General features: G+C 38.3%; 3 protein-coding genes across 3 annotated transcripts; all 3 read right to left on the reverse strand.

Annotated features, from left to right (window-relative positions):
* Positions 1 to 7,515: 7,515 nt before the first annotated feature.
* Positions 7,516 to 11,595, reverse strand: LOC121523629 (zinc finger and SCAN domain-containing protein 2-like). Its single transcript, XM_041808569.1, has 3 exons — positions 11,552 to 11,595; positions 11,174 to 11,474; positions 7,516 to 8,615 (listed from the first exon to the last, which is right to left on the reverse strand). Exons 2-3 carry the CDS (start codon positions 11,442 to 11,444, stop codon positions 7,729 to 7,731), a joined length of 1,158 nt encoding a protein of 385 aa, XP_041664503.1. The 5' UTR covers positions 11,445 to 11,474; positions 11,552 to 11,595; the 3' UTR covers positions 7,516 to 7,728.
* A 2,395-nt stretch (positions 11,596 to 13,990) lies between these two features.
* LOC121523613 (zinc finger protein 544-like) lies at positions 13,991 to 18,640 on the reverse strand. Its single transcript, XM_041808553.1, has 2 exons — positions 18,445 to 18,640; positions 13,991 to 16,360 (listed from the first exon to the last, which is right to left on the reverse strand). Exons 1-2 carry the CDS (start codon positions 18,635 to 18,637, stop codon positions 15,270 to 15,272), a joined length of 1,284 nt encoding a protein of 427 aa, XP_041664487.1. The 5' UTR covers positions 18,638 to 18,640; the 3' UTR covers positions 13,991 to 15,269.
* A 1,299-nt stretch (positions 18,641 to 19,939) lies between these two features.
* On the reverse strand, positions 19,940 to 23,072 carry LOC121523591 (zinc finger protein OZF-like). Its single transcript, XM_041808526.1, has 2 exons — positions 22,605 to 23,072; positions 19,940 to 21,899 (listed from the first exon to the last, which is right to left on the reverse strand). Exons 1-2 carry the CDS (start codon positions 22,786 to 22,788, stop codon positions 20,641 to 20,643), a joined length of 1,443 nt encoding a protein of 480 aa, XP_041664460.1. The 5' UTR covers positions 22,789 to 23,072; the 3' UTR covers positions 19,940 to 20,640.
* Between the last annotated feature and the right edge of the window lie 2,303 nt (positions 23,073 to 25,375).

Here is a 25,375-nt window from a genome sequence, read left to right on the forward strand (position 1 = left end):
TCTTTAGTCCAGTCGCCAAAAGCAGAGATCAGATCCTCTGAGACACATGAACAGGTGTGTGTCTCAGTGGATTAGTGGAAAAGCCAACTGACAGTGAATCAGGAGTTCACAGGTTCAAATCTTACCATGGGGTCATCTTTTTTAAAAGTCTGAGTCTAAATATAGACTTCAGGAGACCTGGACAGGAGTTGGTCTTTTAAATCTAACCAATGACTCCAAGTTTTCAAGATTTGAGTCCAAATAAAGAAGCAAAAGCCCCTCTGAGGCTCTGCTACACATCTGGCTCTGTAGCTTAAAGAGATAGTAGACTGATTCAGAGTCTGGAGGTTCCAGGTTCAACTCCCATCTTGGTCTCAGTAAATTTTAAAGCCACATCCTGAACAAAGAGGATAAATGCGCCAGGAGAAGAGACGGTAGTGTGAAAGGTATGGCGGCGGTGGCACAGAGGACTGGACTAGACCAGTTCTGCAGGGGATGCTGGGGTTCAAACCCCACTGTGGCCGGTACCTGGATCAAGGCATGCCTGATGGAGAAGGGGGGACGCGGTGCGGCGCCCCCCTGGGGAGCTGCCAGAGATGTAAGTAGGGGGTTATGCAACAAAAACGCAGACACAGCAGGAGTTTTACAGGATGGAGTCTTTATTTGCATGCATGGATGATCACTGAGCCCCTCATGGGGACTTCATCTCCTCCACTGTAGAAACAGGAAATACTTACCACTCTCCTCGAGGGTCAGAGTACCAAAGTATCATTTATTTTGAAAGAGCATTTGACCATACGGAAATCAAGAAAACGGACAACTTCACTCGTTTTTCGATTCTGGACACAAATCAAAAAACGAGTGAAGTTGTCCGTTTTCTTGATTTCCGTACGGTCAAATGCCCTTTCAAACTAAATGATACTTTGGTACCCTGACCCTCCAGGCCCTTCTGGTCCTCTCTGGCCTGCTCCCTTTGCTCATTCAGCAGCCTGCAAACAAAAAACACATGAACTCATATTCCACATAAATAAACGTACGGATGAGTCCTTTACTCACATGAGTTTCTGCAGCTTGGCGTCCTTCTCCTGCTCTTCAGTTTGTCCTAGTCTGACATCAGCCTCTCCTGCTCCAGCAGCAGACCCTGGTTCAGACTGAGAGGAGACGCTCGCTAAGCTCTGATTGGGCGCTTTTTAACGGCAGAGTAACTGTCTGGAGAAATGTCAACAAACCACATCAACATATATTCATTTTGTTCATCTGGTTTCTGGAAATTTCTCCAGTAATTTGGCTTTACAAATGGTACAAGGCAGAACATTTCTGAAATGATAGACCTTTACATCAGTGGGTCCTGACCTTTTTTCTTTGGGGTCCCTCTACTCTAAACACTCTAAAGCCCCCCAGGACAATCTCTGAGAAATTAAACATAATTTTTAATTGTTTTATTGACTAAATCCCAGCATAACAGGCCTGCATAAACGAGTTCTTCATAAATATCTGCATATAAACTATCCATCATTACAACGGCATTTAGAGTCACCGTAAGAATATCAAAATGAGGAGGTTCAGTCAATTTTTAAGTAAAATCTCAAACATTTCTAATTTAACAAGTCATAAATTTACCAGAAAAAGAAAACTGGAAATTTATGTCAACTAAAAGGTAGAATTTATTGTCATTATAAAATCCAAAAGAGCCATGGAAAAAGAAAATGACAAGAGAAGAAGCTGTTTTCCTTCCATAAGTCCTACAGTTGATCGCCTAATCAGGAGATTTTTCTTAGTAGGATTGATCAGTGAGGAAATGATCCAAGAATGATCACATGATCATTAATCCCCAGACTCTGAAGAGACATTTCTGTTCACTGTTTTCAGTTTGGATCCTTGTAAATTCACCAGTTTAGAATGTTCAATCCTGACATTACAAACTTGAAATTTTAAAGTGCATGATGTAATAATTTAGGACTTTTGAACTAGAAAATTCTGAGTTCAGGTTCTTGAAAAAATACGACTTTATCATCTCGAAAAATGTACTTTTAAATGTCACCTTTTTCCAAGAAATGAGCAGATCCCCTTTATTTTGTTGGACCTTCTAGAGGGCTCTAATACTTCCTCTTACATTTCAATCATGACTCTATAAATAAAAGTTCATTATAGGCGCCCCCCTAGGGGTGCCCGGACCCCAGGTAGGGAACCTTCACATGACAACAATGTAACAGGTGTGTGTAGACTTTTAGAGCCAGTGTAAAGCCAGACTACAGTCGTATGCAGCTAAAAGTTCCTGACTCAGTAAAGAGGAGTGGTACGAGGATTTTACATCCTTCCTCATGAGGATCACACACAGTAGACAGTCGTAATGACTGTCACTACTTTGGTTTGAAAAAACAATAAAAAAAAACAAACTTTAGGATCATTTAAACCAGCCTAAAGTGGTTCAATGAGAACCAATCACATCTGTGGAAATATCATGGCTCTAAAAAACATCAAACATGAATAGGTTTATTGATTTTTCTACTGCTTGATACGTCTCTGTGGATTTGAAGTCAAAATTTTAGGCCCGGTTTGGGCTAAATGAGTAAAACTCAACGTGTGGCTTCATTGGGATGGTTTGTGGCTCTTTTATGTCTTATTTTCAAATATTTTTCCCCAGAAAACCTTAAAAAACTTTCACCTCTGGAATGATCCATTTCAAGTCACATTAATCAGTTTGTTTCCCACTCTCATACAGGAGGCTTTAATTGTCAACCTTTATTTTTTCTCTTACTTTTTTCATTACCCTTATTTCTAATTCTTCTCCCTTTTTATCTTTTTTTTGACACTTTTAATAAATGTTTGCCTCTTTTAGTCCATTTGTGCCACTTTGTCTTGCCAGTTTTGTAGTTTTGCCACTTTCATCCTGGGTTTTGCTATTTGCAATTCTTTCCCCTTATTAGCAATTTTTTTGGCCACTTTCACCCAATTTAAGCTGCTTTTTGACATTAAATGACACTTTTTATGTTTTTGTCACTCTTAGCAGCATTTTGCCCATTTAGTCACTTTTCACCAATAGTTTACCACATTTTTGCCACTTTTTGACTATTTAACTCAATTTTCAACATTTTTATGCCACATTTTTTATCACTTTTTACAATTTAAGTCACTTTTCACATAATTTTATTAGCCCATTTTGCCACTTTTTGACAATTTTTATCATCTGTAACTCCTTTTTTATGTCACTTCTCACCCATTGTTGCTACTGATCACATAATTTTTGCCATTTAAGGCCTATTTTTCGCCTATTCACCAATTTTTTGCTGCTTTTAGCCGTTTTAGTCACTTTTCATTCATTTTTGCACCTTGTTGCCCATTTTAGTCACTTATCACTATTTTTACCACATTTTTGCAGCTTTTTGACCAATTTACTTACTTTTATCTATTTTTTACTACATTTTTGCCACTTTCTGACCATTTTTATCATCTGTAACTCCCTTTTTAATGTCACTTCTTCCATTTTTTCCACTTTACACCTGTTTTTTGACAATTTATTCCAATTTTGCACCTTTTCAACATTTTTTGCTGCTTTTGGTCGTTTTAATCACTATTAATTCATTTTTACCATATTTCTGCATCTTTTTGCCTATTTTAGTCCCCATCCACTATTTTTTAACTAGATTTTTATCAGATTTTCACCATTTTAGTCACTTTTCACTGTTTTATTCCACATCTTCTGCAGCTTTTTGACCATGTTAGTCACTTTTCATTAATTTTTACCACATTTTTGCCGCTTTTTGTCTGTTTTAGTCACTTGTTAGTATTTTTTACCACATTTTTGCAGCTTCTGACTATTTTCATCATCCATAACTCCTTTTATATATCACTTTTCCCCCATTTTTGCTACTTGTCACCTAGTTGTTGCCATTTAATGCCTATTTTTGGCCTTTTCACTAATTCTGTTTCTGCTTTTTGGCCATTTTAGTCATTTTTCACTATTTTTAGCACATTTTTTGTTGCTTTCTGACCATTTTTGTTATCTGTAACTCCTTTTTTGACACGTTTCACCCAATTTTTGCCCTTTTATTCCAATTTTGAACCCTTATACCATTTCTTTCTGCTTTTTGACCATTTATGCCTCTTTTTATCCATTGTTGCCACTTTTCACCACTTTAAATGTGGCTATTGCAAAGGTATTTTTCAACAATTTGGCTCTTTGGTTGAGCAGTTTTCAGTAACACTGGTCTAAATAATTAGTTTACTTATTTTACAGACTTTGATTCAAATATCTCATGCCATGTGTTTCTTCTTATGTCTATGCTCTCTAATGTCTTTAAAAATGTAGTTGGATTTAAAACAGTCAGACTTACTCTGTGAGCTCGTCCAGCATCCTCTGCTCGTCTTCGATCTCGTCTCTCAGTCGGCTCAGCTGTTTGTGGTGAGCCTCTCTGTGGTTCTCCAGCTGCTCCTCCAGAGTTTTCTGTGCCACACAGACACAAAAACATTCAGCTATTTCACATTTCTGTGACAGAGATTCTCAGTGACGTGTTTCCTCATCACCTTTATGTCCCCATCCCCATCGTGTCTGCCGATGTCCTCCTTCTCCTCTCCTGACATCTCGTGTTTTCTCTGATGAAAAACAAAGAGGAAAATTCCATCAAGTTAACCTATTTTTACTTGAGCTAAGATGTTTTAATGGTTAATATAAATGTGCGAACCATGAGCCTGCAGCTTAGTGAGCTCCTCAGTCAGAGCGTCCTGGCTCTCCTCCAGCTGTCTCTTCTTCTGCTCCATGTTCTGCATGTAGTCCGTCAGAGACTTGATCTTGGCCTGGTGCTGCACAGACCACACAAAAATGTGCTGTTTGTTTTTGCTGCTCATTTCCTGCCAACATTTATATGTTCCCAATTTTTAAATATCTATTTATATTGTGGTTGACTGTCACTAGGAAGCAACCCGACTTCATCTGTCCAAACAAACATTTGTGTGTCAGCCATGTTTGTCTATTGACTCCAGCAGGAGGAAGGAAAGGTGTGCATTCATGTGTTTCATTGTCAGTCACACTGCCAACCACTGGCCTGGCATGCATACTGCAGCAGTTTCAGGCACATTAGTGGATCTGATTGACATTTAAACACCAAACCTTTAAACAAACAAACAAACAAACAAAAAAAATGGATTCTGTTCTCAGAGGATAGTTTTTGTGTAAGAATGGCTGTAGTGATAATTATCCTAAATGTGCTGCTTTTTGACCACAAAAATAAAAATGGCAGACTTGCTGTTTGTTTTACAGCATAGGTCCAGAATGCTTTTTTGTAGAACTTAAAATAATGTAAAAGCTCAAGAATTATCAAAATCCTCAGATAATCCTGCTGCAGAGGCTGAATTTTAGAATTACTGTAGGGGGCGTTACTGAGCCAAAAAGCCATGCCCACCAATAATCATCCTATCAATCTTCTCGTTTTGCTACTGGGTGTTTTTCTGCCAAGTTTCATGGCTTTACAAGTTTTGTAAGCACTAGATAATTCTACTTTCTGTTACATGGCGAATGAAAAATTGTCAACGCCACACCATTTTAGGTAAGGACTCTTGACCTTCAAATTTGAGTAATATCAATCTTGAGGGATGTCCCTGGGCTAATTTCAGCAGGATTTGGCCAATCTTGTAATAAATGGAAATTTTTTAGTGAGCACCAGCCACTTTTATCACATGATGAAGCATTTCAATTTAAGGGGCCGCCATGGCCACGCCTTTGGACTAATAAGAAAATCCTGGATACCTTTGGACCTAAGACATCTCTTCTTGCTCTACACCAAAGATCAAGAAGTTTGGATGAACGCCCTCAGACGAGATAATTCAAATACAACCCCTAAAACATGGCTTTTCAAGTTTCATTGCTCCAGATGTCTTATAACCATTTGAAAAATCTACTTCCTGTTTCATGGCAAACAAAAACTCACCATGGCCACGCCTTTTAACATAGACATTTGACCATTGTATATGTGTAAGACCAACTCCTTGAGAACTGCATGAGTGAATTTCAGAATTATTTGTCCAACCATGTAGGTACTGCGATGTGAAATTCAGGAGTAGTGACTTTCTGTTGCCAGAGGGTGGCGCTACATAATTTTTTTAAATTTCAAGTATGGATGTGTTCTGGCCTGGACTGTTACCAAGCACATGTACAATGCACAGCTGAGTTATAAACTACTTCCTGTTTACCAAAGAAATACGCAAATTTGAGGGCTCGCCATGTCCACACCTTTCGACTAATGAGAAAACCCCAAATAACTTTTCATCATCCATGTCTCATGTAGCTCTGTGCTGAAGTACAAGTTGATCAGATGAAATCCCTCAGAGGAGTTAATCCAGATATGACCCCTGGAAAAGGCCAAAAACAGCCCCTTTTTTGCATATTTATTCAAAATGGCAGATTTCCTGTTGGAGATAGAGTGTAGGCCCAAGAGGCTTTTTTGTACATCTCCCCAAGCCGCAACTGCACACAAAATTTCATGAATCCACAACAAAGTCAAAGAAGGGGGATTTAACTTTGAAAATTGTTAGGGGGGTGCTATTTTTGCAATTCTGAATTCTCATGTTGGAGACCTAAAAAATATAAAAATTTTCACGAGACCGGGTGTACGTGCAAAGTTTCCCGCAAATTCAGAAATGTTAAGGGTCTCAAAAGTCCATGCAATGACAGCAGATGCGTAAATAAAATAATCCTAGCAAATATAGTTAGGTCCTCGCACAACTCAGTGCTCAGGCCCTAATTATATTTTAGCATTAAAATATCATTCGGGTTAAAGAGGTTCTACATATTGGTGTATTCACCATTGCAGAAACGTAAAAAATGATTTTGGTAATTACCAATGCTGTTAATTAAGGCAGCTGTGGCATAGACCTTACTTTGTTTAGGGTTAGGGTAGTCTAATAAATTTGTTAAGCACTGTATTTCAATACATATGAGACAATTAGGTTCAGTGTAAATTTCATCTCCAAAAGAAATGATGTAAAATGTTTGTCTGGAAGAAGACGCAGCTTTTGTAGAGGAGAGAGCTGACACAGCAAACAGTGGGGGTTTGATGTCACAATTCAGCCTTGGTACTAAGATTTTCCTGCAGTATAGGGTATTACCCCCAAGTGTTTTTCAAAACCACATTATTCAAGACATAGGATGGACGTTACACTTTCTGGTGTGCATGCGCAAGCACAGCGAGCAGAGCTTGGACCTTTGCAGGCGTTTCATTCAGAGAACGCTTTGAGTCGAAAAATAGAACAATGAAGACACTTTTACAGGGGAAATTATTTATAATTGCAGCGTTGTTTTCACTAGGGTTGTAATGGTAATGGTATCAAAATTTCACGGTTCAATAAGTCCACAGTACGGTATTAATTCCAGTGTCAAGAAAAAAAACAGCAAATGAGAACTTCACGTCACTTTGGTGCCACCCATAATTTGGACTTTTGGAGCCCTGCAGCATGAGAGATGTCTTTTCTGGTTTTGTTTATGTTCCTCTTGAAAATTAGCCTGACATATTTGTTTTGTCATCACTTTTATACCATCTTTGCATTCAGGCAGAGGTGCTCCTACTAGAAACAGACCCACACTATTAAAGCATTTATTAGAAACATTCACACATTACACAGCAGATTTTCATTATGCTAATTTAAGGACTACCGTGGCTAAACACCCAAGGATACTGTATTACCCCCCCAAGCCTTTGTCCACACTCTATACCAAAAGAGTCACCAGATCGCCCAGAGAGAAAGATTCAAACTCTGTCATGTTTTGGTGCAGTCTGAGGTCAGACCTCTCCTCTGACAAGGATGTTTGTGGTAGGATGACATCTGACTGAAGCGTCTGTCACAGTTGGAGCACCAGTATGGTCTCTCGCCAGTGTGGGTCCTCAGGTGAACAGTCAGGTTGCCCTTCTCCACGAAGCCGTGGCCGCAGTATTTGCAGATGTATGGCTTCTCGCCCGTGTGGCTGCGGACGTGTCTCACCAGCGACGCCCTCCTGCCGAAGCTCTTCCCACAGACGTTGCAGGGGTACGGACGCTCGCCGGAGTGGATCATCATGTGAATCCTCAGGTTCCCCCGCAGGGTGAAGCTCTGACCGCAGACGCTGCAGCTGAAGGACGATTTTCTGTGAACTCTAAGGTGAAATTTTAGGTTCTCTGTCTGATCCAGGTGTTTCCCACACAGGCTGCAGTCTTTCAGGTGAGCTGAAGCGTGAGTGAAAAGATGACCTATCCTCTGGTAGGACTCGCCGCAGACTTTACAAATAAACGCCCCAGCAGGCTGACGAGACAGTCCAGGATCCAGCTGCTGATCAGAGGAGCTCTGCAACCTGCTGTTTGAAGATGAACTTTGTCCTTCTGCTTCGTTCTCCTCCTCTGTTTTCCAGAATTCTGAAGGATCTCTCCAGTACTCTCCGCTGTCTTCAGTCTCCGAGCAGTCAGTGAGAAGGCGGACTTCACTCATCCCCTCTGAGCCCACGGCTGGATCAAAGTCCCCATTGACAAAGTCCTCACCTTCAGCTTCTGTTTTAATCTGAGCAGCTGACGTGCCGGTGTTGATCTCTTCTGTGTTGTTGGTGTGGTCCAGCTGGACGCTCAGGATCTGCTCATCAGGGCAGGGCTTAATCCAGGACGGCACAGGCAGAGGGTCTGAGGAGAAACATAACACAAAAAGAAAGATCAGCACACAGAGAATAAATCAGGACCAAGCAAGGTTGTCAATATGTTTGTGATACTGTGTGGTTTGAAGCAACACAATCTCCCTTATATTCATTTATGATAGTAGGGGGGGTGAGATACTGTTGATCGGTTTTGTCATGTGATAATGAATCCATTACTATCTAGTGTTCTACTGCATGTTTTTCTCAACAAAGATGAGCCTCTTTGCTTTGCTGCAGCAGTTGACAGGAGATTTTTGTCTGCGTGTTGCAAGCGTTCGTTTTTCTCCGAAGATTATTTTAAACATACTATTCCACTGGGTCAAGAAGTCCTGCTGCAGTCTTTTTAGCTTCACTTCTGACTGCACCTGCACAACCTGCAGGCACAAGTAGTCAATAGGACAATGATTAAAGTGTCCCAGTATTTTTTGTCTGATTTCAACCATATCTAAGACTGCACACACTGCAAACTCGGCTGATCTGCACAGACAGCTGGAGGGCACACGCAACAAAAACATATCAGACTGTTACCTATTGTTGCTTTTGTTGTATTTTAGCATTTCACTCCAAATTTGGCCTTTTTCCACGTTTGACAAACATCCACAGCTGTCATCAATGCATGTCGCATCTTTTGATGATTGTCCTATGACTGTTCACCACGCAACTATCGGCCAAAGTTCCACCAATTCATTATGTGCATCACTACTAGGACTTATGGTTGTTCCAATTCCGATACCAATATCAGAAATACGTCCAGTACCGCTTTAAACACAGGTAATGGTATCAGTGAGTACACGGGTTTATCCACCGATCCAATACGGTTTAGTTTAGCTGTATATTTTGCTTTGTTTAGCCATGCTAAATGATAGTGCTATAAACCAGAAATCAATTCTTCTTCACTGCAAGAAAACACTGCATGCACGGGCTATTTTATTAGAACCAAAGGACCAATTGCAGCAACAAAGAACGATGGCTGCGTGACATTCTTCTCTGAATGTGATAGTTAAAATGCCTTCCAGACTGGCGCTGTTGTACATTTCACATAAAAAGGAGTAAAGATAAGTTTATATGTCCACTGTTGATGTTTTTAAATGTGCTTGGCTTTGATTTACACACAGATAGAAGAAATGTGTTTTTGAACTCATGTTGCCACATTACTACCTCTGGTGCACATTTAACAGTTTGACTTAGAAGGGAAGACCAGAGCGTCATGCCAGGGATGTGCAAGGTCATGGCTCACGTGAGCCGGTATACATGCGCACTTTCAGGGTTCATCAAGTTGGTCTGAAATCATTAACAGGATTTTATTTATCACATTTTAAAGCATCTTCACACACAGGCAGTAGTGGAGTCAAGACATATTTTCTCATATTCTGTCTTCAATTAAAGCAACACCGTGGCTATTTTCTAATACCCTGGATACAGTTTTACTGTATTAACACCCATTCCTAAGTCCAGACCTGAGAACCAATGCACACAATTTACAGTTTGAAGATGAACAAACTGCAGACCTTTTAAAATACTTTTAAGTGTTAGAAATGAAGAAGCAGACTTCAGCTGACATAGGTTTGCTGCTCTAGCCTAAAACTCTGCTAATACATTTGTCCATGCAGCCAATATTTACAGCTGATTTAGGTAGATTTTTACAGCCGAATTGTCAGCTGTAAATATCGGCAGAAATGTACCAATATCACACAAATTTTCAAGCCAATATTGTAAAACAATTAACAGAATAAATACAACTACACATGAAACAACAATGATGAAAATATGGAGGAAAAGGAAATTACATCACAAGTAATAAACACAGTAAGGATTAGAGCTGAGTCATTGGGGAAGTAATCAAATTGCATTTTTTTTCCAATATCGTGACTGCAATTTAATATGTGATGTTTTTCAAGTTCAGTCTCTAGTGTATTTATTAACAAACAAGCAATAAACCCATCTATATTATAACTAGTAGAATAGTAGATTTTGGAAAATACAAAGTTGCAATTATTTTGGCTTGGATGCATATTTGATATTAATTACTGTACAGAAGGGAAAGACCATTTTAATTCTCATTTTGACTAAGATAACATACAAAAACAGAAGAAAGGAGCTTTAATACTATTCTAATAAAGACACTTGGACATTTGCAATATTTGTAATCCCTAGCATTTCTGCTGCAAAATACGTATTGACTAGTTTTTAGAGAATTTCAGATTAAAGAAAATTTGTACCATGTGCCATTTGAAAATTGCAACAGGGCGACTGCGATTTAATTTAATTTTCGATTAATGAGCTAGCCGTGAAAACGGATAGCAACCTATCAATAAAAATAAGGGTAAATTTAAAAAAAGAAAAATGGACGGTGACAATATGACTTAAGAATAAAGACAAGAAATACATAACGCCACTTCAAAGTGGCATCACATAAAACTAATACAACATACATGTGAAATTTTAACTTTTAGGATATCTAACTTGTTTATTTAAACACTTAAGTCCTGATTAATCGACACAGTTTTTTTAAAGGTCTCATAATTCTTCCAGGGGGCTCAGACAAACCTTCTGCCGGCTTCCACCTGCTCTCCTCGGCTCTCATGCTGTCCAGCTGCCGCCTCTGGAGCTCGATCTGCTCCCGGTACCGGGACATCGTTTTACCGAACACCTCCATGATGTCCTCCACCACCGCCGTTAACCGGTCGTTAACGAAGATCCTCAGAGTCTCCATCTCCGGCGGCGGGCTGACCTGAGGGGCCACAGCCGAGAAACCTCCCAGATCAGCGGAAGAAAAGGAACAAGGAGGCGGGGGGAACGTCTGCTGCTCCACGGACATGTTTGCTTGACTTTAACCCGCGATTAAGACCTGATAAGATTTAAATTAACATCAGTACGAGTCAGTGAAATCAAAAACTTTAAGATATATGCTCGTTGTGATCGTACAAAGTTGTTCTACCACACACAGTCTGTAGAAAAGTAAACAAAGCGGTAGAGGTCCATCTCAAAAACACTCCGACGGGGACGACGTCTACTCATCAAAGGTTCCGCGAGCGAAACCTTCGAACCGAACTGAACACATTTCACTGTTTTCTTTGTTTTTTTTCCGTACCATTTCAATCTGTTTGATTTTTTAATCTCATTTCCTAGCTCTTTTGTTTTTACAGTTTGTACAGCTCAACTCATACAAAAACTGATCTTTTCAAAACAGATTTTGTCTTCTTTCAAATACGCCAAACAGGAGTCAACTAGGTGCTATCTTTTAGAACATATTAATATGAACCAGTGTTTGATTCCGCAACTAAAACTTTGACTAAAAATGTTATTCAACAGCCTATTCTCCATGAGAAACACTGAACACTGGATGTTTGACGACTAAAACTGATAAAAAGTAAGTGCAGACTAAAACTAAACTAAAATTTAATTTGGTTTTTGTCAGAGATCCAAAATCCATGATATTTCTCCACTGTGGGTAAATCTTTTGAAATACATTGCATCTGTGTCTGTTCTGCCTCTCAGCTGTAGAAAGCAGAGACCCCAGGTTAGGCAGGGTACATAGAACAAACAATGATTTGGTACCAGATTTAGGCAAGATGATTCTTTGGACTAAAAGTTAAGATTAAAATGTGAGGACTTCTTATGGACTACGACTAGACTAAAATGATAAAGGGTTGAAATGACTAAGATTATGACTAAAATTGAAAATAGCGTCAAACTGATGTCAAAAATATACAGAAGAGTATAAGGGCCACTGAAAAAAAAAATTTGAGACGAATTTTTTTTTTCACTTGTGAGAAAAAAGTCAGAATTCTGATATTAAAGTCAGAATTCTGAGATTAATCTCAGAATTATGAAAAAAAAGTGAGACTTTTTTTTATTTGAAGAATAAAGTCAGAATTCTGCCTTTTTTTCTCAGAATTCTGACTTTAATCTCAGAATTCTGACTTTTTTCTCAGAATTCTGACTTTTTTCTCACAAGTGAAAAAAAAAATTTTCGTCTCCAAAAAAAAAAATTTTTCGTCTCAAAAATTTTTTTTTCAGTGGCCCCAATACTCTTCCGTAAAAATAAAACGGATGTGAACAAACAATATATCTGAGCAAACGCATTACAGATACAACATTTTTGTATGAATGTTTATTGTGACACCAAAATAATTGCATCAAACCAACAATCTAATCATGACATTAACATGCCAACTTTAGGAATAATAACAGAATGTGACTACTGACAAACATGTAGCATCTGAGGAAAAAGAAATCAAAATTCCTCCTTGAGTCATTTAAAATCAATTAACCAGTTCATCAGATGTTCAACACCAGAGGAGAGCTTTGTTAAACATTCTGAGTGTCCATTTAAGACAAGATTAATGGTGAGAGCAAGTGTTTTCTAGAGTAGAAAACACTGAGAGCAATCTGTTAAATGCATGGCCTTTAATACTTCAAAGTAGTTAGAGAACAACACCTGTATGCTTTCTGTTCTTAAATGGAGTGTAAAAGAAGACAGCTGCAACAGCAACTCGGCCACCAAGTGGAAGACCATGTAAAATCCCAAAGCGGGGTCAACTGAACTTCCACTGGCATAAACAAATACTGTGCGGCTAGAACAGGGGTGTCAAACTCAGTCACAGCAAGGGCTGGATTCTGGATTCAGGAATATACTGAGGGCCTAACAGGGTCACCCTTTTAACCAGAAACTGTCAACCTTGTTTCACTGTTATTAATAATAATAATAAAAAAAAAAATAATAATAAAAAGAAAACTTAGCACTGATGATGAATGATTCTGAAATTTAAAAAGTTAAAAACATAAGTTTATAGGCTCACAATCTGAGAAAAGTACATTTATTAGTTAAAAAAAACAAAACATGAAATTGAAAAAAAAACAAAAAACAAAAGTTTTTTAATGGTAAATATATTAGAAAGAAGTCAAAATTGTGAGTGTAAAAGGTTAAACTATAGGATTATGAAGTCAAAGTTTGGAGTGAAAAATATGAGGGAAAATACAAAATAATGGGTTAAGAAGGTCAAAATATGACTTTAAAAAATTACAATTATGACTCTTAAAGATCAAAGTATTATATGAGATGTCAAAATTGAATTGAAATGCTCGAAGAATGAAATTAAAAGTCAAAATCCTAAGTTTGAGTCCTAATTGTGAGATGCTAAATTGAAAAGGGGAAATTAAAACACAAATTAATTTATTTTCCCACATTCCTGACTTCTTATCTAAATTTTTTCGCTCCTTACTTTTTCAGATTTTGTGACTTAACAAGGATATCTTAAATCATCAAGGATAAGTTTACATTTTTAAACTTGAGGAAATCTGCAGACCTCATACTGATGTGCCAGTTATAACAGAAATATGAGATCATCTTGTGGGCCAGATTTAACTGTTCCACAGGCTGGATTTGGCCCCCAGGCCTTGAGTTTGACACCTGTGGGCTAGTGTATCATGCATGGCTTTCCATGGCTGAGCAGCTGCATGCAAGCTTCACATCACCAACTCCAATGCCAAGCATTCGATGGTGTGGTGTAAAGCACACTGACACTGGACTATGGGGAAGTGTAAACATCTTTTGTGGAGTGATAAATCACACTTCTCTGTTTGGCAGTCAGATGGGCGTGTCTGGATTTGGCCAATGCTGGGAAAACATTTCCTTTCTGATTGCACTGATTGCAAACTGTGAAGTTTGGTGAAGGAGGGATAATGGTATGGGGCTGATTTTTAGGGTTTGGGCAAGGCCCTGCATCTCCACTGAAGGCCAATCTTAATGCCTCAACATACCAAGACATTCTGGACAATGCTATGCTACAAACTCTGCGGCAACAGTTTGAGGTAGGCCATTTTCTGTTCCAACATGCCTGTGCTCCAGTGCACAAAGCAAGGACTATAAAGACATGGATTGATGAGTTCAGTGTGGAAGAACCTGACTTGCCTGCACAGAGCTCTGACCTCAACCCCATCAAGCACCTCTGGGATGAACTGAAATTGAGACTGCGAACCATGACTTCATCTAAAAAACGCTCTACAAAATGATCACAGCTTCTCCAAGAAACACTCCAAAATCATGTGGAAAACCTTCCAAGAAGAGTGGAGGTGTTAAAGCTGCAAAAGGGGGCCAACTCCATATGAAAGTACAGTACATGTATTTGAAAAAAATATAATGATAGTCCTGTTGGTGTAATGATTAGGCATCTTAATACTTTTGTCCACATAATGTATATGCTGTCAGTTTATGGCATCTCAGGTTCATAAATAGGCTGTTTGTCCAGTTCAAAGAGACTCTGATCAGACTATTATAAGCACCTACTCACTGGTTACTGGATTTTGGTTCATAATTACCATTAAACTGTACAGTTTTCTATCTCAAGATTTGAAATCCTTAAAACCCAATGTTTTCTATTGACTGCTATTAAATCTAATGGAATGTTTTAACCGATAAAGGGGCGAGATCAGAATATTTTGGGTGATTGCTCTCATCATGTAGGAAGATTCAAGTTGTTTCATTTTCAAATCATATTTTAAAATGGAAATTGAGCAACTTGACTTGGATACTTTAAAGGCCACTGTTAATGAATGTTTCAAGATCTCATTTTTTATATTGTTACTAATACATTTATGATTTTTGACCGACACTGCCTGGGAGAATTTTCTGTCACAAACACTACAACTTAAAGTTCTCTCCTGTGTGGATATTGGAGTGACTTTTTAGATCAGCAATTTGACTGAAACTTTCACCACAGACTGAGCAACTGAACGGCATCACCCCTGTATGGATACATAAATGTCTTTGAAGATGTGCATTCCTTCTGAATGTTTTACCACAGTCAATACAACTAAACGGTTTCTCTCCTGTGTGAATTTTAGAGTGAATTTTTAGATGTCCTTTTCTTCTGAATCTTTTACCACAGTCGATACAACTGAACGGTTTCTCTCCTGTGTGGATAAGAAAGTGTTTACTCCGATCTCCTTGCAGGGAAAATCTTTGACCACAAACTGAACAACTGAATGGTTTCTCTCCTGTGTGGACCCTCATATGTGTCACAAGCTCTGCTCTCCAAATAAACCCTTTGTTACAAAGAGAGCAGCTGAAAGGTCTTTCTGCTGAATGGCGCAACATGTGTTGTCGTAAAGTTTTCTTACTCTGGTATATTTTACCACAAACTGTGCAACTTGCTTGGTTTTCTTCTGCATGGATTTCTTGGAGCTCCTGATGTTGTTCCCTCTGTCCAAAACTTGGAGCACATTCAGAGAAGCTCACTGATGGATATCCAGAGTTACATTTCACATAACCTACAGCTACTTCTTTATTTTGCTGAACGTTCAAACCTTCCTGATGTTCCTCACTCTCCCTCCAATCCCCACTGTCATCGATATTAAATTCAGGAAGGTCCGCAGTCTCGTCTGGCAACAGCTGTAAATGACTGTCTGGATGAAAGTTTCTGTCTGCTTCTTGGCTGCCACAGTCCTCTCCATAAACTTCTGTTTTCAAATACTCATTTTCACTTTGGTTTTCATCGAGCTGTGAGGACTGAGCTTTTACTCCATTCTTGACAGTGGCAGAGGTGAATATAAACCTATTGCTGTAAGGCTCCTCTGCTCCTTGAAACTGCTCACTTTCCTGTTTGGTCCACAGTTCCTCCTGTTCCTCTTTTATGCCTGCTGGTTCTGGTGGCTTCTCCTGGTTCAGGCTCGAGTTCCTCTCCTGCTGCTGAGAGAGAAACTCTTCTTTCCTCACCACAAGCTGCTGGACATCTGTGAATATCAAAGACAGAAAACAAACCAAAACATTAATTTGTTGTAAGCGCAACCTCAAGGTAAAACTGTGAAGACTTTGATTATTCCGTCATCTACTGTAGAATCTGGAGAATTTTTTGTGCACAAGGGACAAGGCCAAAGGTCTGATAAGGCCCTCAGGTGACATTGCATTAAAAACAGGCATAATTCTGTACTGGAAATCACTGCATGGGCTAAGGGAAACTTCCAAACATCACCGTTTGTCAACAGAGTTGGCCATCCCATCCACAAATGCAAGTGAAAGCTGTATCATGCCAAGAAGAAGCCTTATTCAAACGAAGTCCAGAAACGCCACCGTATTCTCATCTGACATGTTGTTTACACTCTATTGTGCATAAAATACGGGTCTATGAGGTTCGCATGGGGTTGCTTTCTATTAGAAAACTTTCATGCAGTGTTTTTCACACAAAGATGACATCTGGGTGTGACACTTTAATATTATTTATTAACAGCTACCACAGTATTTTACAATCATTTTTCCTTTCTTTCACTTTTTTCTTTATATAGACTCATTACTGTGCGTGCCGAATGGGACATGCTCACAAATGTTCCCCCTGTAAATACATGTATGAAGATTGATGCCTGATGTTTAAAACTGAGTTTCTTACAGCTCTGTTTACTCTGGGTTGCTACACGACCTCATTAACAAAGTGTCTTAGAGCTCATTTGCTAAGATTATGGATAATCAAGTGAAACATTTAAAAAGGAAACTGATGTTATTTGAGCATCTTAATACAACTCACTGACTATAAACACTGTGAAAAACATAAACAAAATAAATCTACAAAACCAGAATTGGTGGGCTGACTCCTCTGTTACCCCTACTGCCCAAGCATATTGTCATTCTGTGGGAAACAATGGTATTGGTGGTGCAAAGGTATCAGACTGATTGAAACAGACTGAAATGTATAAAGCAGTGGTTCTCAACCTTGGGGTCTGGACCCCCTTTGGGGTCACGAGATACTGAGAGGGGATCTCCAGATGCCCTCAAAAAACATTTTTAAATTCACGCTGTTGCAATTTTAAACCAGTTTTGTCACATTTTTTTTTACCCCTTTCATCATTTTTTTTCCCACCAATTCTAACACATTTTTGCCATTCAACACCTTTTTTTCAGTTTTAATTCTTTCCATCACTTTTTTCTGCCTGTTTTGCCACTTCTAAACAATTCTTGCCACTGAAGCTTAACGTTGCCTCTGTTGACCCCTTATTGGCACTATTAAACCATTTTTACACCCATTTTTTCCCCCATTTTAACCACATTTCACCATTTGATATGCCTTATTTTGGTAGTTTAACCAATTTCCGCCAATATCTTCATCTTTTTTCTTTCTCAGTTAACCCTTCTTTGCCAGTTTATATCAATTTCCCATCCCATTTCACCTAATTTCCACCCATTTTTGCCAATTTAAAGCAATTTCAGCCACATTTTAACTCCCTTTTACCACTTTACCATTTATGCCCATTTTTGCCACTTCTAACCCATTTCTGCTACTTTTAAAATCCAACTTCACCACCTTTTCCACCATTTTGTTGCCATTTATAGCCCATTTTAGCTATTTTAAACCATTTCCATTCTTTTTTTTTTTTTATATATAAAAAGAAAGACTTTTTACCACACACATGAAAACATAAAACAATTTCTTTCTTTGATAAGAGTGGTTCTTATTCAGGTTAAATATAAAATATGGGTATTGCAACTTAACTCCACCTTGGACCATGGTTTTGCTGACCTCCATGGACCCCCAGTTTAGTTGGATGCCAGAAAGCTCTCCCATTCCCCCCCCTTAATGGACAGCCTTGTCTGCCATGACTATTCTTGAGTGTGCATGGCTGTTTTCAACCACCTTCAGGTGCAGTGGGGGTCCCCGAACTCAACAGCTGGCTGAGGCGGAGTGATACTTAGAGTGAAAAGTCTCGGTGATGTTGGCTGATTTTGATAAACGGTATAGTTTTTTTTCGCTTCTAACATTTCAACAGAAGGTGGCAGATATTTTTTTAATTAAAATAACTTATTATTAAAACAATATAACGATACTAACCTGCTCTGTGTAACTGGACTCCAGGGTTTAAGACGGCCTCCAGCAGTTTTTGTTGTCGCTGGTTTTCCTCTTTAGATCGACATAGTTGTTCCTCGTACTCTGCTATCGTTCTTTCAAACAGCTCAAATATCTCTTCAGCAGCCGCAGTCAGCTTCTGGTTGACTGTAAATCTCAGCATTTGGACTTTAGACATCTCTACTAAACTATTCAGACACTTCTTTCAGTCACAGCCCGTCAAGACTCATCCGCTCGCCCCGAGTGCTAAAGCTAACCATGAAGCTAACTGCATTTACGTCATGGGGTCTTCTTCTTCGTGGTCAATGTATTGTACTTGTAACCAGAGTAGAGGCTCATTACGGCCACCTACTGGGTTGGAGTGTGGACCAGGGCAGCTATTGAGTGATAGAACCAAGGTTGTTATAGATCACTAAAACTAACTAAATAACTAAAACCAAAATTCAAAAATCATTTTAGTGAACTAAAACTAAATAAAAACTAAGCTTTACCAAAAAACAAAAACTAGCTAAAATTGTCTAGTGCTCTTACAAAATTAACTAAAATAAAATTAAAATGGAGACAAAATATCCTTGGTTTTAGTTTTTAACACAACTATACTGACTGGCACCGATACCCAAGTCTGGGGAGAGTAAAATTGCCTGATCTGATTGGTTAAGACTTCACATAGTGGTAGTTTTATCTCTGGAGTTGTATTTAAACATCATCTTTAAGTAAATAGAATAATAAGTGATGAGTAGCCTGTTTAATATGTTTTTAAAAAAGTATGACATTCCTTCAGCCCCGACATCTGTAAAAAAAACTAAAACTTACACTAAAGCTAATAAAAAGTAAACTAAAATAAAGCATTTTTGCAAAATAAAAACTAAACTAACAAACCAGTAGTAAAAACTAATAAAATCTAAACTGAAATTGAACACAGAAAGTCAAAATGAAAAAACAATAAAAAACAATAAAAAATCTCCAACTATTACAACCTCGGATAGAACAAAATACAGGTGTATCTAAAAAAAAATTGGAATATCGTAAAAAAGTTCATGTATTCTGTTATTTAATCGAAAAGTAAAACTTCCATATATTACAGATTCACCATTAAAAAGTTAATGTTTCAATATTTTTTTTTTTTGTTTTAATCTTGATGATTACAGGCTACAGCTCAGAAAATCAAAAACTAAATATCTTAGAACAAAGGTGTCAAACTCAAGGCCCAGGGGCTAAATCCGGTCTGTGGTACAGTTGTATCCGGCCCGCAAGATCATATGATCTTTTAATCATAACTGCCCCACTGATATGAAGTCTGCAGATTTCCTCCAGTATAAATGTGTAAAACTTAACCTTGATTATTTAAAATAGCATTGTAAAATAAATAAAAGTAAAGGGCAAAAATAATTAGACAAAGAGTCAGGAAGGTGGGAAAAGAAATTAATGTTGTCATTTCATATTTTCAATTTGGCATCAAACAATTCTGACTAAAACTTATGATTTTGACATTTTCATATCATATTTAATCATAAAAATTCACAATTTAAAATTCCAAGTCATATTTTGGTATCATGAACTTTTCCTTGAGACCTAAGTGCACCTGTGTTTGATACTCACAAATATGTGAAAGCAGCACTCCTAAGCCATCTTGGCTTTTTTTAAAATCAAAAATTAGCAGATGTGTTTATGATTATATATTTTATTGCTGACATAAACAGAATTTCTTCAAGGACTTGTGCTCAACCTTGCCCTGCTCAGAGGCCACACTGAATAAAATATTGGTGCAATCCAACATTCCAATCCACAAACATCCTATTCTTCCCTTAAAACAATGCACATTTGAGAATATGAAAACTGCATTGGTTTAGTTAATTCATCAGCTAGATAAGTCATATGCAAGCATACAGTTCATCAGGCACAACAGAAAAACACTGAACGATAAACATTCCTGCTATATTATTTGCATATGTAGAAAACAGGGATAATATCAGCCAACACTGATGTTAAGCTGATACATCTGTGCATCCTAATAAGAGCTATGTGCAGCGGAGTAGCTGCAGGATTGAGTATAGCAGGCTTAGAGTTTAAACTTGACTGATGTTCTCTGATCTCCCTCCAATCATCTTATTCATCTCCAGGCTCTTGTTGTACATCTTTTTAAATATCTGAGTTACTGCCTGGCTCTCATCTTACATAGTCCTACTCATTAGCTCTTCTTCTTTTATTTGATGAAATCTGGCCACTGGTACACTTGTGGTTTTTTACCTGAGTAAACCGTGAAAATTTCTGATCACAGAGCTCACAGCTGAAGGGTTTCTCTCTTGAGTGGATCACCATGTGTTTAGTCAACTGAGACTTTTGGTTAAACTTTTTATCACAGTGAGGGCAGCTAAAAGGTTTCTTTCCTGTGTGGATCAGCATGTGTGTAGTCAGATTAGACTTGTGGCTAAATTTTTTATCACACTGAGGACAGCTGAAGGGCTTCTCTCCTGTGTGGACAAACATGTGTGAAGTCAGCTGAGACTTGTGAATAAACTTTTTATCACACTCAGAGCAGCTAAGGGGTTTCTCTCCTGTGTGGATCACCATGTGTGAAGTCAGATAAGACTTGTGACAAAACGTTTTATCACACTCAAAGCAGCTGAAGGGTTTCTCTCCTGTGTGGACCAACATGTGTCTATTCAGATGAGATTTGTGGTAAAACGTTTTATCACACTCAGAGCAGCTGAAGGGTTTCTCTCCTGTGTGGATCACCATGTGTGTAATCAGCTGAGACTTGAGAATAAACTTTTTATCACACTCAGAGCAGCTGAAGGGTTTCTCTCCTGTGTGCACCAACATGTGTGTGTTCAGATGAATCTTTTGGAAAAACTTTTTATCACACTCAGAGCAGCTGAAGGGTTTCTTTCCTGTGTGGATAACCATGTGTTTAGTCAGAGTTGACTTATACTTAAACCTATTACCACAGTCAGAGCAGCTGAAGGGTTTGTCTTTTTGGTGTGTTCTCATATGCTCAGCAAGATCATATTTTCTTCTGAATGTTTTACTGCACTGAGAGCAGCTGTGTGATTTCTTGACACTGTCATCAATTTCAGCTTCAGAGCAGTCTTCAGTCTTGTCCTGACTCTCTGAATGTAAATGTCTCTCTGGTTCTGAGTTCCTGGTCTGCTCTGGTCCACCACAGTCCTCTCCATCAGCTCCCGTTTTCATCCCTTCACTTTGTATTTCATTAAGCTGTGAGAACCGAGGTTTCTCTTCATCATCTTCAGTCTTCACTGAGACAGGAGCAAAGGGGAACTTGATGGTATAAGCCTCATCCAGTCCCTCCTGACTGCTCCACAGTTCCTCCCCTTCCTCTTTAATGTGTGGAGGCTCAGCGTCCTCTTGGTCCAGACTAGAGCTCCACTCCTGCTGCTTAAAAGGAACCTCTTCTTGAGTCACTTGCAGTTGCTGGTTGTCTGTTAGACACACAGAAATGCAACAACACAAACAGAATGGAACATTAAAACTGTATGCTACTCCAGAAGTTCAATGTAACAAAGAAATAATACTCAGGTATAGTTCTTAAAGATTTTGTCATGGATATTGTACTCCTCCTTAGTTTCATATAGGTCAACTGCTCCTGTTGCTCTCCCTTTATTTCCTTGATAAAATGTACTTTAGCCCAGAACACATTCCCTGAGAACCGTTGTTATTGTTTCCTCTGAACCAGCATTTGGTGGTCCAATAATTTAGGATGTTTTAAAATAGAAAGTGGGTCTTAAAATGATGTGAACTTTGAGCTTAAAGCAGAAGGTAGAAATAATGCAAAATCAGGAATGCCAACATTATTAAAGAAGGTCCTACACTACAAAACATTTAAAACACGGCCCTGAGAGATCCGAGAAGTAGAATTATACACATCATGTACACATTAAAGTGCATTTTTCAAAGAATAGTTTACAAAACCTCCTACTTTTCTCCTTTTTGAAAAATGTTCTCCTCTCTCGGCCTTTACTGTAAAAACTGGTTTAGAAATAGGAGAAAAAGTCACTAAAATTATAATAACCGTTGACGACCGTTACCGTAAAGTTTAGAATACAACCTCTTCTGCAACACTGTCCATTTGTTTAAAGTCGGTCCAAACAGAACGAGAACAATGACTGAGGGAAAAATGAACAAACCTGCTCTGTGAAAGCGAAGGTGAACATCGTCCAGAAGTTTTTGTTTTCGCTCGTCTTCCTCTTTACATCGACAAAGTTGTTCCTCGTATTCTGCTATCGTTCTTTCAAAGACTCCAAAAATCTCTTCAGCAGCAGCAGTCAGTCTCTGGTTAAAAAAATCTCTCAGTGTCTCGACTCCTGGCATTTTCACACAGTTATAATGGCTTATTCGTTCTGGAGAAGACTACAACCACTCCATCAAACAGCAACTTTGACTGTTTCTCCACTCATATCTCCAGGTTGAATGCTAAGCTAAGCTAGCTTTGTAGTTTACGGGTAGATGACTGAGGGAGAGAAAACTGAGAAAAACATTTAAAGCTTAAAGTCCATTCAGTTGACAGAATGAGCATCTGAGAGATTAGAATCGCTAATCTCTCATTAAAAGTTACGTAGAAAATAGAATTGTTTGATTAAGCACCATGTTGCTAAATACAGAGTGAGGCTGTGGCAAAAAAGTCACTTCCGGTTCAACGCTGTTCGTGTCCTTCAAAATAAATGAAGTTTTGGCTCCCCACAAATTTCATAAGTTAAAGGAAAAGAAAGCGTTTTAATTTTTCAGTACTTCAAATTACAGACTTTAACTTTCTGCGCAAAGTTTCGAGTACTTAAACTTCCTTTTTGAAAACTGGGTTGTACAGAAAGCAGCAGTGTTGATAGCAGCTACAGTCTTGTAGATCAGTGGTTCCTCACCTTTTTTTCCTCAGGGCCCCATACTCATACCTAAGAAAAACCAAGCCCCTCATCAGAGGTGGGTAGTAACGCGTTACATTTACTCCGTTACATCTACTTGAGTTTGTTTTTTTAAATCCTACTTCTGAGAGTAGTTTTTGAGCAGAGTACTTTTTTATTCCTATTCCGTTATTTGTGATTAAAATACTATACTTCTACTCCGTTACATTGGGCATACACTGGTCTCTACTTTTACTTGTCTATAATTTATTTTCAGTAAGTTTTTTTTACACTCAGCTGAGCTTTACAGCAGCGCGAGGTAAAATCTTCAGCACCACAGAGTAAACGGAGGAGTGACCCCTCCCCCTTAACTATTAACAGTTGGAGATCATGGCTGAAGATGTAATACCTGCGTCTCCTTCAGAGGAGCATGTTCATCCCTGGACCAACAGCGGGACTCTTTGCCTTTCAAACGACGAGGAACAGCCACCTAATGCGCTGCCTACTGTGTCAACATGGTAGTACATCAAACGGTGGAAATCTCAAGCTTCAAATAGCATGTAAAATCTATAGATTGTTATGGTAAGCAAGCTAAACAAGCTAACGACTACTACTAGCTAAACGCGTAAGTTCAAATCTCTGTGTTAACTTTCAGACTGCAAAGACACTGTTGTGTCAGTGATTAATGATGTCACGTGTCCAACCACCTCTGCAACTCTGCCACAAATGTGATTTTACACGGCATTATGTAACGTGACGTCGTAGGTGATACTATTATTATGTGCATGTGGCACGTCTCTTATATGAGTGATTATACCTAACATTGTTATAACGTGGGGCTAGTGGGCAAAAGTTGTTTTTGGTTTTATTAAGTTTCAGTTTGGCTTGCCGAATTTGTTGAGGGACAATCAGGATAAAAAAAAAACATAAATTGGAGCTAAAAAGTAAAAAATAGGCTAAATTAAAAAGGGCATAAAGTCAGAAATGAGGCCAATTCATTTGATTAATTTCATAAATATGAGCCAAAAATCATTCAGACATGATAAAATAAATATAATGTGATCAAAAAGTAAAAACTGCAAGGTACAAATTCCTGTAAATGAGATTAAAATCATCATGTAGAAAGAAGATAACTATTATGAAAGAGTCTGTTTTTTCTCATTGTACTGAAATTTTCATCCCATGTACAATGAGTACCTTCATCATCATTTGCACAAAATGAAGGTACTCATGAAGTTACTCACTACTTGAGTAGTCTTTTAATAAGGTATTTACTTTACTCTTACTCAGGTACTTATTTTGATGAGTACTTTTACTTCTACTTGAGTAATTATTATCGCTAAGCAGCAGTAACTGTGTACTCTACACACCAATGATGATATCACAATTTTATCATGTTGACTTTTGTTTATTGTTCATATGAAAGGCAAGTAACAGAAACTATATTTACATATATTTTCTTTTATCCAGCCACCAGAAAACAAGAGCTGGATGAGGCCTTGATATCCATGACAATGAAGGACACCCAGCCTTTCAGTATTGTGGAGGATAGGGTTGGGTGATTATGGCAAAAATCAAAATCAAGATTAATTGAACTTTTTACCTTGATTATGATTAATGAACAATTATTCCATCCCCAACCTCTGATTCTGTTTGTTCTGTAAATATTTGTATAATTTTAAAACAACTGAAAGGAACAGGCAAAGATTAATAATTTATGGTTATTTATTGAAACATTTGAAATCAAAACTCACATCAGCTGAAATGACATTTTTTTCTGTAAAAAGTCAACTTTTTCCAAGGAAAGGGGGAAAAATTGAAATACTTGACACAGCAGGTTTATGTTGGTTAGAGGCTCTAAATGTCGGTTTCAATTATCTTTTGATTAATTGCCCAGCTCTAGTGGAGGATGTGGGATTTAGGGCATTTGTGTCCAAACTTAATCTTACCTATGTTCTACCAACAAGGCAGGTGAGTATGGGCGTATGCATAAAGGGAATGAGTACTTTAATTGTACATCTGACAAGTGATCACCGTTTTTTTTTTCTTTCCTTTAGGCTGTT

This window comes from Cheilinus undulatus, linkage group 16 (genome assembly GCF_018320785.1).
Source record: "Cheilinus undulatus linkage group 16, ASM1832078v1, whole genome shotgun sequence".
Classification (NCBI taxonomy): domain Eukaryota; kingdom Metazoa; phylum Chordata; class Actinopteri; order Labriformes; family Labridae; genus Cheilinus; species Cheilinus undulatus.

What these genes read in the sequence shown, in the direction of transcription:
- LOC121523591 (XM_041808526.1), bottom strand. Translation starts at nt 22,788, where the DNA reads ATGCCAGGAGTCGAGACACTGAGAGATTTTTTTAACCAGAGACTGACT. An exon ending in CCTTCGCTTTCACAGAGCAG is followed by an intron (nt 21,900 to 22,604) that starts GTTTGTTCATTT and finishes TGTGTCTAACAG; the next exon opens with ACAACCAGCAACTGCAAGTG.
- LOC121523613 (XM_041808553.1), bottom strand. Translation starts at nt 18,637, where the DNA reads ATGTCTAAAGTCCAAATGCTGAGATTTACAGTCAACCAGAAGCTGACT. An exon ending in AGTCCAGTTACACAGAGCAG is followed by an intron (nt 16,361 to 18,444) that starts GTTAGTATCGTT and finishes TGATATTCACAG; the next exon opens with ATGTCCAGCAGCTTGTGGTG.
- LOC121523629 (XM_041808569.1), bottom strand. Translation starts at nt 11,444, where the DNA reads ATGTCCGTGGAGCAGCAGACGTTCCCCCCGCCTCCTTGTTCCTTTTCT. An exon ending in CAGGTGGAAGCCGGCAGAAG is followed by an intron (nt 8,616 to 11,173) that starts GTTTGTCTGAGC and finishes GTTTCTCCTCAG; the next exon opens with ACCCTCTGCCTGTGCCGTCC.